The sequence below is a fragment of the Saimiri boliviensis genome, chromosome 2, assembly GCF_048565385.1.
Source record: "Saimiri boliviensis isolate mSaiBol1 chromosome 2, mSaiBol1.pri, whole genome shotgun sequence".
NCBI classification, from domain to species: domain Eukaryota; kingdom Metazoa; phylum Chordata; class Mammalia; order Primates; family Cebidae; genus Saimiri; species Saimiri boliviensis.
The window spans coordinates 234356445-234369091 of NC_133450.1; the positions used below are offsets into that span (position 1 = coordinate 234356445).

The 12647-nt window shown below is 36.7% G+C and overlaps 1 protein-coding gene across 2 annotated transcripts in view; it reads left to right on the forward strand.

Moving 5' to 3' along the window:
- AUH (AU RNA binding methylglutaconyl-CoA hydratase) overlaps positions 1–12647 on the forward strand; it is a 142751-nt gene that overhangs the window by 38856 nt on the left and 91248 nt on the right. Inside the window, exon 4 of one of the 2 annotated variants that reach the window (XM_003938192.3) lies at positions 3301–3387. The exons of the other annotated variant lie outside the window; for it this stretch is intronic. Within the exon in view, the coding sequence (XP_003938241.1) occupies positions 3301–3387 (87 nt within the window). The remainder of the gene's footprint in view (positions 1–3300; positions 3388–12647) is intronic. 2 annotated transcript variants of the gene reach the window in all.

Here is a 12647-nt window from a genome sequence, read left to right on the forward strand (position 1 = left end):
AGACCAAAAGACAGAGGGAAAAATAAACATAACAAGTAAGTAATTTACTTAGAAGGGGATTACATGTTTTGGAGAAAAAGGTAGAGATAGTACACAGGGGTATTAAAGGTGGTTACCATGTAACAATATTCAGTAATGTCACAAATACTAATCTAGTTGAAAATGTATAATAAGCTTTGTGATTGGCAGTACCATAGCCAAGGAGGTTGATATGAGGAGAGATTATTGTAAAAAAGTATAAGAAGATTCAGTAAGATTTCATATGTTCCTTGTATTTCAAATGTTCCTAATAATTTAATACCAGGTTATCAGTCATTTTAAATGAATTTCGTATCTCCTCTATTACATATTTACAATAACTTATATTGCTTTTGCATTATCTATTGTAAACTTTTCATCTAAATATATAGTTGGAAATGTATAATAGACTGAGTAGACAATGCATGAATGCATGAAACTGATATATTCTTTAACAATTTTCAGAAAACATATTTTAAATATCACCCATTATAATTGTCCTCTCCTAAAATTTCAGTTTGTTTTAATCAATTCCTTATTTTAAATATTCTTTAAGATTAATATGTATTAATTTTCGATACTTATATTTGCAGTAGACTACTCCAGTGAACTTTAGAGAAGTTATAGGAAAACACACTATTCTCTGTTATGTACTACATGATATCTAGCTTCCTTGGCCCCCACTAACCCCATATGTCAGTAAAGCTCCTCAACAGCCAAAAATGTCCCTAAAATTCCAAAAGGCTTCACAGTGAGTGTTAACCTCCCACTTGGGATCTAATGCTTTAAGTCACTGATCTTCAACCTTTTCATTCCTATTACTGCTAAAAGAATTTTGAATGTATGTGTGGTCCTTTGAACATTTTTATGCTGAGATTTAAAATTTTTCATCGTAAGTTTAAGTAGTTTCAAAGATTTCAGTGCACTGTGAACACTGGCTTTTTTTTTTTTTTTTTTTTTTTTTGAGATGGATTTTCGCTCTTGTTACCCAGGCTGGAGTGCAATGGTGCGATCTCAGCTCATCGCAACTTCCGCCTCCTGGGTTCAGGCAATTCTCCTGCCTCAGCCTCCTGAGTAGCTGGGATTACAGGCACACGCCACCATACCCAGCTAATTTTTTGTGTTTTTAGGAGAGACGGGGTTTCACCATGTTGACCAGGATGGTCTTGATCTCTTGACCTCGTGATCTACCCGCCTCGGCCTCCCAAAGTGCTGGGATTACAGGCATAAGCCACCATGCCTGGCCCAAGCACTGGCATTTTTAAACAAAATTCATATGTCATTTTCAATGAATTCAGTGGAATCTATCTTATCAGTGGTTTGGTTCTCAAAATTATCCACATTTGAAACATGGAAACAGGCGAGGCACAGTGGTTCACACCTGTTATCCCAGGACTTTTGGAGGCTGAGGCAGTTGAATCACTTGAGGTCAGGAGTTCGAGAGCAGCCTGGCCAAAATGGTAAAACACCATCTCTACTAAAACATAAAAATTAACCAGGAGTGGTGGTGGCACCTGTAATTTCAGCTACTTGAGAGTCTGAGTGGTTTTACACACAATTATGCAATATTTTTATTTCTTCTCCTGTAGATTCTTTACTCATATCATTTAGGGTTTTTTTCTGAGTGTTATATCCTGATTTCATTGGTTTGCAGATGTTTTTAATATATTCTTTATATCCTCTGATGTGCATTTGAGTATCTTTTTTCACTCTTTGAACTCTATTTTCATTTTATTTCTATTGTCACTGGTTGAATGGGGGTTTTACATTAATGATGTCAGGTTTACCAGTTGTTTCTTTTTTTTTTTTTTTTGAGACGGAGTTTCGCTCTTGTTACCCAGGCTGGAGTGCAATGGCGCGATCTCGGCTCACCGCAACCTCTGCCTCCTGGGTTCAGGCAATTCTCCTGCCTCAGCCTCCTGAGTAGCTGGGATTACAGGCACGTGCCACCATGCCCAGCTAATTTTTTGTATTTTTAGGAGAGACGGGGTTTCACCATGTTGACCAGGATGGTCTCGATCTCTTGACCTCGTGATCTACCCGCCTCGGCCTCCCAAAGTGCTGGGATTACAGGCTTGAGCCACCGCGCCCAGCACAGCATTATGTTTTAAACATTTATGTTCATCATCGTGTGTATCTTTTTGTAATTATACTTTTTCACTAATATTATTCATTAGATTTATCTGTATTTACTGTAATTCTTTCATATTCATGCTACCCAGGTAACATTCTGTTTAAATTATGTCCTTATTTTATTAATTCTCCACATATCCTGTGGATGGATATTTAGGTTATATCTATTTTTTTACTAGTCTTTATATGCTCGCTTGAATGTAAGTATATGTATTTTCTTGTATATGTGAAAGATTTTCTAGGATATACTTATCTAAGACCTGATGGACGCTAGGATATGTGCTTTGTCAACTCTGGTTCTCACTCTCCCTAAAAGTGTGTTACATCATAATGCCCCTGCTCCAGCCCTTAGGATACTATATATCATCATGATTAATTTATAATAGACTAATGGGGTAAATGGCTAAGTATATGCCTTCTATACTGGAATTTTACTTTGTTGTTTGTCTGTTTAATTGGGGACCCATCTCATCTTTGATCTCAGACTTAATGATCCCTTAAGGAATTCCATGTATTTATTTTTCTCTGTTCCGAAGTTACGATTCTGTGGTAGTCATAATTATGAAATTGTCATTTTGTTAATACTTTAAATCTACGCTTCTCCCATGTGGTTGACAGTCCCCAAGGCAGGCATCCATGAAGTCAGAGGGACTGACCGAAGTGTGATCTGCCCTTTTTCTGGGTTGGCATTTGTGCTAATACACTGCAGAAACGGTGGTAGGTAAACTGACAGGGCTTTGCCAGAAGTAAGGTTGTATCACCAATTTGTTGTTATTTATATTAACATTAATGGGTTCATTTGTATTTTTAAATGAATAAACACTGAAACAATTTCTTAGTTTTGATTTCTAATAGAGTAACTATAGATCAGTAGATGCCAACCATAGTGTCTTCCTTGAAGAGCGTGAAGGGGTCTGAGACCAGAAACCTGGAGAAGCACTGCTTTAAACACATGGTAGACATATGAATGGACAAATACTTTATTCTTGCTGATATGGCCATTGGGAAGGAAAACTTAAGTAATGTCATTCTATTAAAGATGAATTAGGTTGATCCTGAAGTATATATTAATCTTAAGTAAATTTTCAATTATTTGCCTTAAAATTTTGTTTACAACTAGATTATATTTGTAAATAAAATACTTTGCAGGTGCTGACCTTAAGGAAAGAGCCAAAATGAGTTCCGGTGAAGTTGGTCCTTTTGTCTCCAAAATAAGAGCAGTGATTAATGATATTGGTAAGCACTATTCAATTCTTTCAGCATGCGGAAGGTGATCTTAAACGTCAGGTTTTAAAAGTTACACACTATATATATATATGTATGTAAGTATTGGTTAAATATTTATATAATTATCTAATCATTACCTATAGCTGTTCATTTTAAAATGGCACTTAATCTAGTTAATTTCAAAAGTTATGTAAAATATTTAATAATTACAAATGTCTTTTATGTGTGATAGCATATGAAGGTATTTGTTAGACAATAATTTGGCATAAGCCTTGGACTTACAGTGTCTGTATTTCTTAACTATATGTGTAAACATAGGTTAGGGATTCCTTTGTTTTATATATATATATATATATATATATATATATATATGTATGGGATTATACTTTTTTAGAATTATAGTAACTATTATTTTATTATTTTTATTTTTAATTTACTGCTGTATATTAATCCAGTCTTACCCCAAATTTTAAGTTATTTCTTCATTAATGAGCATTTAGTTTTTTTTCCTCTGTTTATGTTATTTATAAGGTAGTGAATACCTTTGTACATAAGCATAGATTCCTAAACAGGGCATCACTGTTCCAGTTATCATTTGTTCATTTAATATTTTAATATTAATAAATTCTACAAAATTACATTCCATAAAAAGATAATTTATATTCCCATCAGTTAAAGACAGTATCTGTTTCCTCATATTCCTGCCAGCATTTAATGTTGCTGTTTCTAATTTTTTCCAGAGACAAGGTCTCACTTTATCACCCAGGCTGGAATGCAGTGGCATGATAATAGTTCACTGTAGCCTCCAGCTCCTGGGCTCAAGAGATTCTCCTGCCTCAGCCTCCTAAGTAGTTAGGACTACCGGTGTGTACCACGAGGCCTGGCTGATTTTTAATTTTCTTGTAGAGATGGGGGACGGGGTCTCACCATGTTGCCGTGGCTGATCTTGAACTCCTGCCTCAAGCGATCCTCCTGTCTTCCCACAGTGCGGGGATTACACGTGTGAGCTGCATTGCTCAGCCTTTTCTTCATTTGTAAATTGCCTTTTCACGTCCTTCATCCTCCTTTTACAGAATTATTTAATAATTACTTGTTTATTTAAAAGACATTTTTATATTCTTGGTTTTAAATGTTACAGACATTCCTCTAATGTGCTTAATTTGATTCCAGTATCTTTAAATTTAAAACTTTTAATATTTAGATGATGCTAGATTCTCTTTATTATTCTTTTTCCTTGAAGGTTTTCTCTGTTGAGTCTCACACATCAGTTTTTCTAAATGAATTTAGAATTATTTTTTAAAGCAAAAGGGAACAAATGTCTAAATATGTCTAAATTGCAGTTGTGATTGGAATTTTATTAATTTTTTAATACAATTTTGACATTTTTATGATAGGAAATCTATCCATGGTGTGCTTGGTTTCTATTTTTGAGGGTCATTCTTTTTTTAATGTCTTTCAAGGAAATTTTGTACTTTTCTGTACATTGGTCTTGGTCTTATATCTTTTTTCCCCCTGAAATATATTCCTAGCTGTTTATAGCGTTTATTCCTTTGAATGAGACCTTCTCGTTGTTTCTGTTGTAGTCTTGTTATTTTAGTCTGTAGGAGAGTTATTAACTTTTTTTGAGGAGTCTTACTCTTTTCGCCAGGCTGGAGTGCAGTGGCGCCATCTTGGCTCACTGCAGCTTCCGTGTCCTGGGTTCAAGCGATTCTCCTGCCTCAGCCTCCTGAGTAGCTGGGACTAGAGGTGCATACCACCACACCCAGCTAAGTTTTGTATTTTTATTAGAGATGGGGCTTCACCATGTTAGCCAGAATGGTCGATTTCTTGGTTTCATGATTTGCCCGCCTCGGCCTCCCAAAGTGATGGGATTACAGGCGTGAGCCACTGTGCCCGGCCAAAACTTATTAACTTTTATGTGCTTATTTCATATCTTGTGAGCTCTATAATTATTTGTGGTAGTTATTGTTAATTTTCTTGTGCTTTCAGTTTAAAAGTATAGTATCTATATAGATAATTACCTGCGATTAATGTAATTTTTATCTCCCCTGCAACATTTTAACCTTACATACTCATATTTTTTCATATTGGCCTCAGGCCCTCATAGAACGTTCATTTGTTAAGGTGAGCATGATCATCCTTATCTTTCTTTGACTTTGATGGGTGCCTTTAATATTTTGCTAGTAATTATGATATTCAGGCAGTTCTCTTTTATTTCAGCGTGTTAGGAGATTGCTTCTGTTTTTTTTGAGACGGAGTTTCACTCTTGTTACCCAGGCTGGAGTGCAGTGGCACGATCTCTGCTCACCATAACTTCCGGCTCCCGGGTTCAAGCAATTCTCCTGCCTCAGCCTCCTGAGTAGCTGGGACTACAGGCACGCGCCACCATGTCCAGCTAATTTTTGTATTTTAGTAGAGACGGGGTTTCACCATGTTGACTAGGATAGTCTTGATCTCTTGACCTCGTGATCCACCTGCCTCAGCCTCCCAAAGTGCTGGGTGCTTCTGTTTTTTAATCAAGAATAAGTGTTAAAGTTTGTCAAATGCTTTTAAAATATGTGTCAGGATTATAATTGATATATGTTAGCATTTGCCTTCTTTAGCCTTTATTATACTGAGTTGTATTAATAGGTTTGCTTATGTTGCACTGGCCATACATTACTTGAATAAGCCCTACCTGGTCATTGTGGTTAGGGGTGGTATCATAAAGGAGATTGAGCTCTTTATTTTGTTTTGTGTGTGTGTGTGTATGTGTTTGGTTTGGTGTCAAGGTTATTTGCCTTCATAGAATGAGGTGAAAAGCTTTCCATGTTTTTCTGTGCTACACAGAGAACAAGTAATGTTACTTGAAAGAACTGTAGAATTTGACCATTTAACACCTTTTTGCATCTTGTATGGTTTTGTCATTGTTTTCTCACTTTCTTAGAATTAAAATTTTAAAAATACATGTTTTGATTTCTATAATGGCTTTTGGCTTAGCTGCCTGTTGTGCCTCTTCTCGTTCTGGGCTGGTATTGTCTTCGGCCCTGTGTGTCTCTCCAGCTTCAGCCTCGTGTTTAGGTACCTTTTGACACAGAGCATTTGAACATTGTTTAGAGGTTAGTCAGAGAGCTTGATTTTAGAAGTATAAGTTGATGCTGCCTGGAAGTTTCTATATGTGGAAGTGGTTAGCTAAGATTGGTTTCATTGTTAAAATTACCTTGATATTTGTTCCAGAGTGTCTTTCTGTTTAATGGATTCTGAAATTGGGAATTTTCTGGAACTCTTTCTGTCTTTGCAGCAGCATTTTCTTTTATGTGATCGTAGCTGTAGCTTTTCTTTTCTGGGCTAGTTCTTATCTCCATTTTTTCTTGTCAGCTCTCTTGATATTTATTAATGATACTTTTTATTATAACATTACAGTAGACTTTAAAATTTCAAACTATCTTTTGTGATGATTCCTTGAGATTTTGAAGGGCATGTGGAAACTAAGTATCTTAATAGAATCCATTCATTTAATATGTTAAAAATCACAGACAGGCAGACTTTATCTTGAAGGCCATATAGTAAATATTGTAGGTTTTTGTGGGGCCATGTGGTACTCTGTTGCAGCTATACAGTTCTGACTTTATAGTATGAAAGCAACCATAGATGATGTATCAGCAAATGTGTGTGGCTCTGTTTCAGTACTGCTTTATTTATGCATACCAAAAGTTGAATTTCATTTGATTTTTATGCATTATGAAACAATATTTTTATTTTTATTTTATTTTTCTCCAGCCATTTAAAAATGTGAAAACCATTCTTAGCTCACAGGTTGTACTAAAACAGGCAGTGGGCCTGATTTTTCTTTGAATTTCATGTGTCTTCTATCTTCATTTTCCCTGTTGCTTGGAATTAATTCTTCTCTTCTTTTTATTTGTTTAAGAAATTTCACTTCAGTTCTAATTTGAACAACTTGATGCGTGCTTGGCTCATGTCTTTTTCATTGGGTTTTGCTGCTTGGAGACTTAATGGTTTTAATTTTAAGGTCTTTGCTTTGATAGGGAATTTGAAATACTGTATCTTGGGGTTTTGTATTCTTGGTAAAATTTGGGGGATAAGAATGCACCATAAAATTTGCAAATGAATAGGGAGGTGGTGGAAGGAGTAGTAAGAAAAAACTTAACAAAAACGAAAGATAAGTTTATCCAATCTTAAAAAAAATGTAAAGGGAAAAAATAGCATAAATTTAGAACATATTAAATAGCAAGATGTTAAAATAAGTCCAGTAGTCACTATTAATGTCAGTTGATTAAACTTGCTATTTAAAGACAGATATTCAGGTTTGAATAAATAATTGGCATCAGCAGAATATTGTTAATTATAGCCACCTCTGTACCTCTTTTTGTACCAGAAGATTACTAGCCAAAAGAAAGATACATCAATATTGATATTGGTCAAAATACATTTCAAGATAAAATGCATTACTAGAGAGAGAGTTGCTGCATGTGATAAAAGGTTTAAATTTTCAAGAAACATGCCCCTAAACTTGTAGGCACCTAAAAACAAAAGTCTCAAAATATACAAATAAAATGATACAGATAAACTGGTAATTTAATAACCCATCTCCCTCAATTTACCATGAGGTCAAAAAGACAAAAAAGGTGATAAAAGTTGTTCAATGATAGGAACAATATAATTACCAAGTTTGGTTTAATAGACTCTTAACCCCAACTTACATATTCTCAGGCACACGAGAAATGTTTAAAAATATGGTTCACGTGCAGGACCCTAAAGTATGTGTTAAATTTCAGAAAATTAATGTATAGAGACAATATTTTCTATCCACAGGGGAGTTATGTTAAAAGAAAAGCTTCAACCAAATTAAATTTAGAGTTTAATAGAGCAATGAACGATTTGTGAATCTGGCAGCCCCGAGAATCACAGCACATTCAGAGTCTAGGGATGCCTAGTAGTCAGAACAAATTTACAGACGAAAAAAAAAGGAATGTGATATGCAGAAATTAGAAGTGAGGTACAGAAACAACTGGACTGGTTATAGCTCGGCATTTGCCTTATTTGAACACAGTTTGAACCCTGGGCAGTGTATGAATGGTTGAAGTATGACGGCTGGGATTGGCCAAGACTCAGCTACTGTAACAAGGGTATACTCCTAAATTAGGTTTTCTGTCTTGTCTACCTATTAAGTTAGGTTGCAGTTCATATACTGGGACTCAAATATAGAAGTACAGAGTCCTTCTCAGGCCCTGTTTGTTTTCTTTAGAAAAGGCAGCTATTCAGATTTGAATAAATAATTTAGTTTCTTTAGAAAACTGAATCTGGTTAGAAACAAGATACCCATACATACAGATTTTAAAACCTTATATTTGTAAACTTAAAAATAATACTGGGCCGGGCGCGATGGCTCAAGCCTGTAATCCCAGCACTTTGGGAGGCCGAGGTGGGTGGATCACGAGGTCAAGAGATGGAGACCATTCTGGTCAACAAGGTGAAACCCCGTCTCTACTAAAAATACAAAAAATTAACTGGGCATGGTGGCGCGTGCCTGTAATCCCAGCTACTCAGGAGGCTGAGGCAGGAGAATTGCCTGAACCCAGGAGGCAGAGGTTGCGGTGAGCCGAGATCGCGCCATTGCACTCCAGCCTGGGTAACTAGAGTGAAACTCCGCCTGAAAAAAAAAAAAATAATAATAATAATACTGAACAGCTCATGGGTCAAAGAAGAAACTGTAATGGAAAAGAATACTAAAACTGAATGTTTGTAAAATTACCATCTGTCCAAATATATGAGATTTGATTAAAGTGGTACTTAGCTGTGATGTATCCGTGTTGTGCAACACCACAGTATGTTCACATCACTCGATCTGTACAGGTCTGTAGCAACCTCAGTTCTTCCTTCCTCAGAAGAAAGAATTCAACTGAAGGGCTTAAGGCGAAAGGAGAGACTGAGGCAAGTTTTAGAGCAGGAGTGAAAGTTTATTAGAATTGCCAATGTTGCCAATGTTGGCATTCTTCTGGGGTCTTCTACTAATCCTCCTGTGATTCCTCCTTTCGGGTGGGCTCTCTGCCTGCGCAGTGGCCTGACAGCCCTTGGGAGGGGCTGCGTGTGCAGTGTGTTTACTGAAGTTGTTCGCCTGCCTACTTGAGACGCTTTCCTGCTTTACAGTCCAGTGTTCCTAGAGGGTCTTCCGCCATTTCGCCTCTCAATGCATGTGCTCAAGTGCACTTGCCCAGCTCCTGAGACCCTAATGGGAAGCTGCTGATCACCAGTTTCAGATATTTCTATCTGCTAGGAGACTGCCTTTCTTTGGTGCTGGCTGTGACCAATTATTTTAGAGAGACAGTTAACCACTTGACCATCGTATGGTCACCTAACATTCCTGGTGTGTGTGTGTGTGTGTGTGTGTGTGTGTGTGTGTGTTTTTGCCAGCAGGGAGTTCTCTCCAGCTCTTCTTGTGTCTGACTAGCTATCTGCTGTAACAGTCCTTGAGGAGAATTTACAACATTATATCCATAAGTTAGCAAGGAGATGTCACTGACAGTAAATAGCTAAGCATTACCTTGAAAAGATTTTAAAAAGTTTTAAGTTCAAAGCATGTTGAACTGAAGCAACAATACAAGGATCAGAAATGAGTAAAATGGAAGACAGAGATGCAGTACATAGGGTCAACACAAGGCCATTTCCTTTACAATGGAGCAAAAAGTGTTTAACAATATATATTACAAATGAAAAAAAGGTGTGATTATAGATACAGGAGAGATCATAAAGATAAGAAAATACTAGGAAAAAAACTTTATGCCAGTAAATATGAAATTTCTGTCTCAAGAAGAAATCATGAGCTGGAGTAGTCATGTAGCCAAAAGAGAGTCCAGCTTCTTGCCACTTATGTAAAGAAGCCAAAATAACAAGAGTGAGGTCTGATTTAAAAAAAAAAAATGTTAATTTTATTAGTCGTTGCTAGCAAGGGGGAAAGTGGCCAGAAGCCTTTTCAAAAACTGCCATTTTCCAATTTCTGGAGAGAGTGCAGGGGTTTAAGGGGAAGGGCTTGGAATGCAGGAGCGGCAAGGGGGCTGGGAGGTGCCCAGTGGCATGACTTGCTTCTATGGCTTATCTTGAATTATTGTTTCATCTGGTGAAGGGACCAGCACCATCTTGGGCCCAACCAGGTTACAAATCAGTCGCAGTCAATCTTGCTGTCAGTCTCTCGCTGGGAGTAACTCTGGCCTTAAAGTAATCTCCTGCTGGGGAGAGAACTCCAAGGTGCCTGGTTTGTATCAGGATTTGGCCCCTGAAGCTCTCAAGGAAACATATGACCAGATAAGTGAGCATGATGTGAGCTTAACAAGCATCCAGGTAAATACATGTGCCTCAGGCATGAAAGTATAAGGTGAGAAAGGGAGGGGAGTGGAGTTTTAAAGTACATTCCGAGACTGTATTTAAAAACAAAAGAAAATACATCTGTAGTTTTTCTCAAAGCTATGTTTTGAGACTGGGAGAAAAAGAGGAAAGGAAAAAAAGTTAGAAAATGCAGTTTGAAGCTAAGCTGCTCGGTTACTGTCATATAATCCCGAAGTGATCAAACCAGTTGTTACAATAAACTTTTTCACAGAGAAAGCACCAGACCAAGTTAGAGATTTACTTTTCAAATGTTTTATCCAATGCATAAGGAACAGATTCTTAATATCTTACACAAACAGTTCCACAAGATAGTAAAGTGAGAGTTTACCTCTAACTCATAATTTCAGACTAGTGAAGTTTTTATACCTAAATCCAACAGAAACAATGGAAGAAAGGAATAGGAGGAACCAGTCTCACTTGTGTGCATACGTGAAATCCAGCCGGTTGCAACAAAAGACCAAATTGGGCTTTCCCAGGAAGGCAGTGGTGGTTTGGAAGGCACTGGAAAATTGGCTAACTCTAATTGGCTAGCCAATTAGAATAAAATTGTATGTGTATCTCAGTGGATTGAGGAAAACGTATTTGAGGAATATCAATATGTATTCATGGAAAATGTTCTCAGCAAACTAGGAGTAGAAGGAAACTTCCTTAGCCTGATGAAAGGTATCTCTTTTGTAATAATAAAAGATCAAAAGTCATCTCCTAAAATCAGGAACAAGACAGGCGGACCCACTGTCACCACCTCTATTCTATATTGTTCTGTAAATTCTGGTTTGTGTATTAGGCAGGAAAAAACAGTAAGGACTGAAAAAAGAAGAAGTAACAGAGTCCTTCTCATGTGGCATGATTGTCTCCATCAAAAAGCTAAAAGAAACAATGCATTATTAGAAATAAGAGTGCCACAAGATGGCTGGAAATAATACCCATGTTAAAAATAATTGATTGCCTTTCTTTATATCAGCAACAGACAAAAAATGTCAAGTAAGGATGCCCTGGACAGTAGGAACAAAAATGGGTCTTAGGAATACATGTAGCATATATAGAAAAATTACAAAACTTTAACGTAAGATGTTTGAAAAAATAAATGCAGACAAGTTATCCTCTTGCATAGGAAGATTTAGTATTAAAAAGATGATTCTCAAAAATGGTGTAATTCATTGTAATTACACCTAGACTCTCAGTATTGAATTTGTGAGGAACTTGATGAGCAAAAAGAGACCCCCAAATAGCCAGACTCATAAAAAGGAAGAAAATGAAGCATCTTGCCATTTCAGCATTCAAGATTTATTATAATGACATAGAAATGAAGACGGTGTATTACTGGCTTTGAGATAGACCAGTATGACAGTGAGTTGGAATATAGAACCCCCAAACAGACCTCCCAAGTGGGGAAGCTGATACGTGACAGAGGTGGCATTGCAGATCACTGGGGAATGGCAAAGACTTAACGTTTAGAAATAGAAACTAAAACTTTAATGATCTTAACAGTGAAGAGTTTCTTAAAACATAAAATGTGACACATAAAAGGAAACGGTGATCAATTTTACTAAATTAAACTTAAGAACATCTATTCATGAAAAGATACTGTAAATATAGTAGAAAGAAAAGACAGACTGGGAGAAAGTACTTGAAACATAATTGCCCCAGGATTCATGTATGCATTGGTAAGTGCACACAGAATCAGTACATGCATACATATGCACAGCCTTGAAGTCAGCAAGAGGACATGATAGAAAAAACATTCACACAGACGTAGAGGAGTGAGGGTGACGTAGGAAAAGATGGTCAGCCACAGTAGTAGTCATAGACGTACAATTAAGACCAGAGTGGGATGCTATTTTGTATCCACCAGATTAGTCAAAAATTCTTAAGCTAGGAGGTCTTACTAA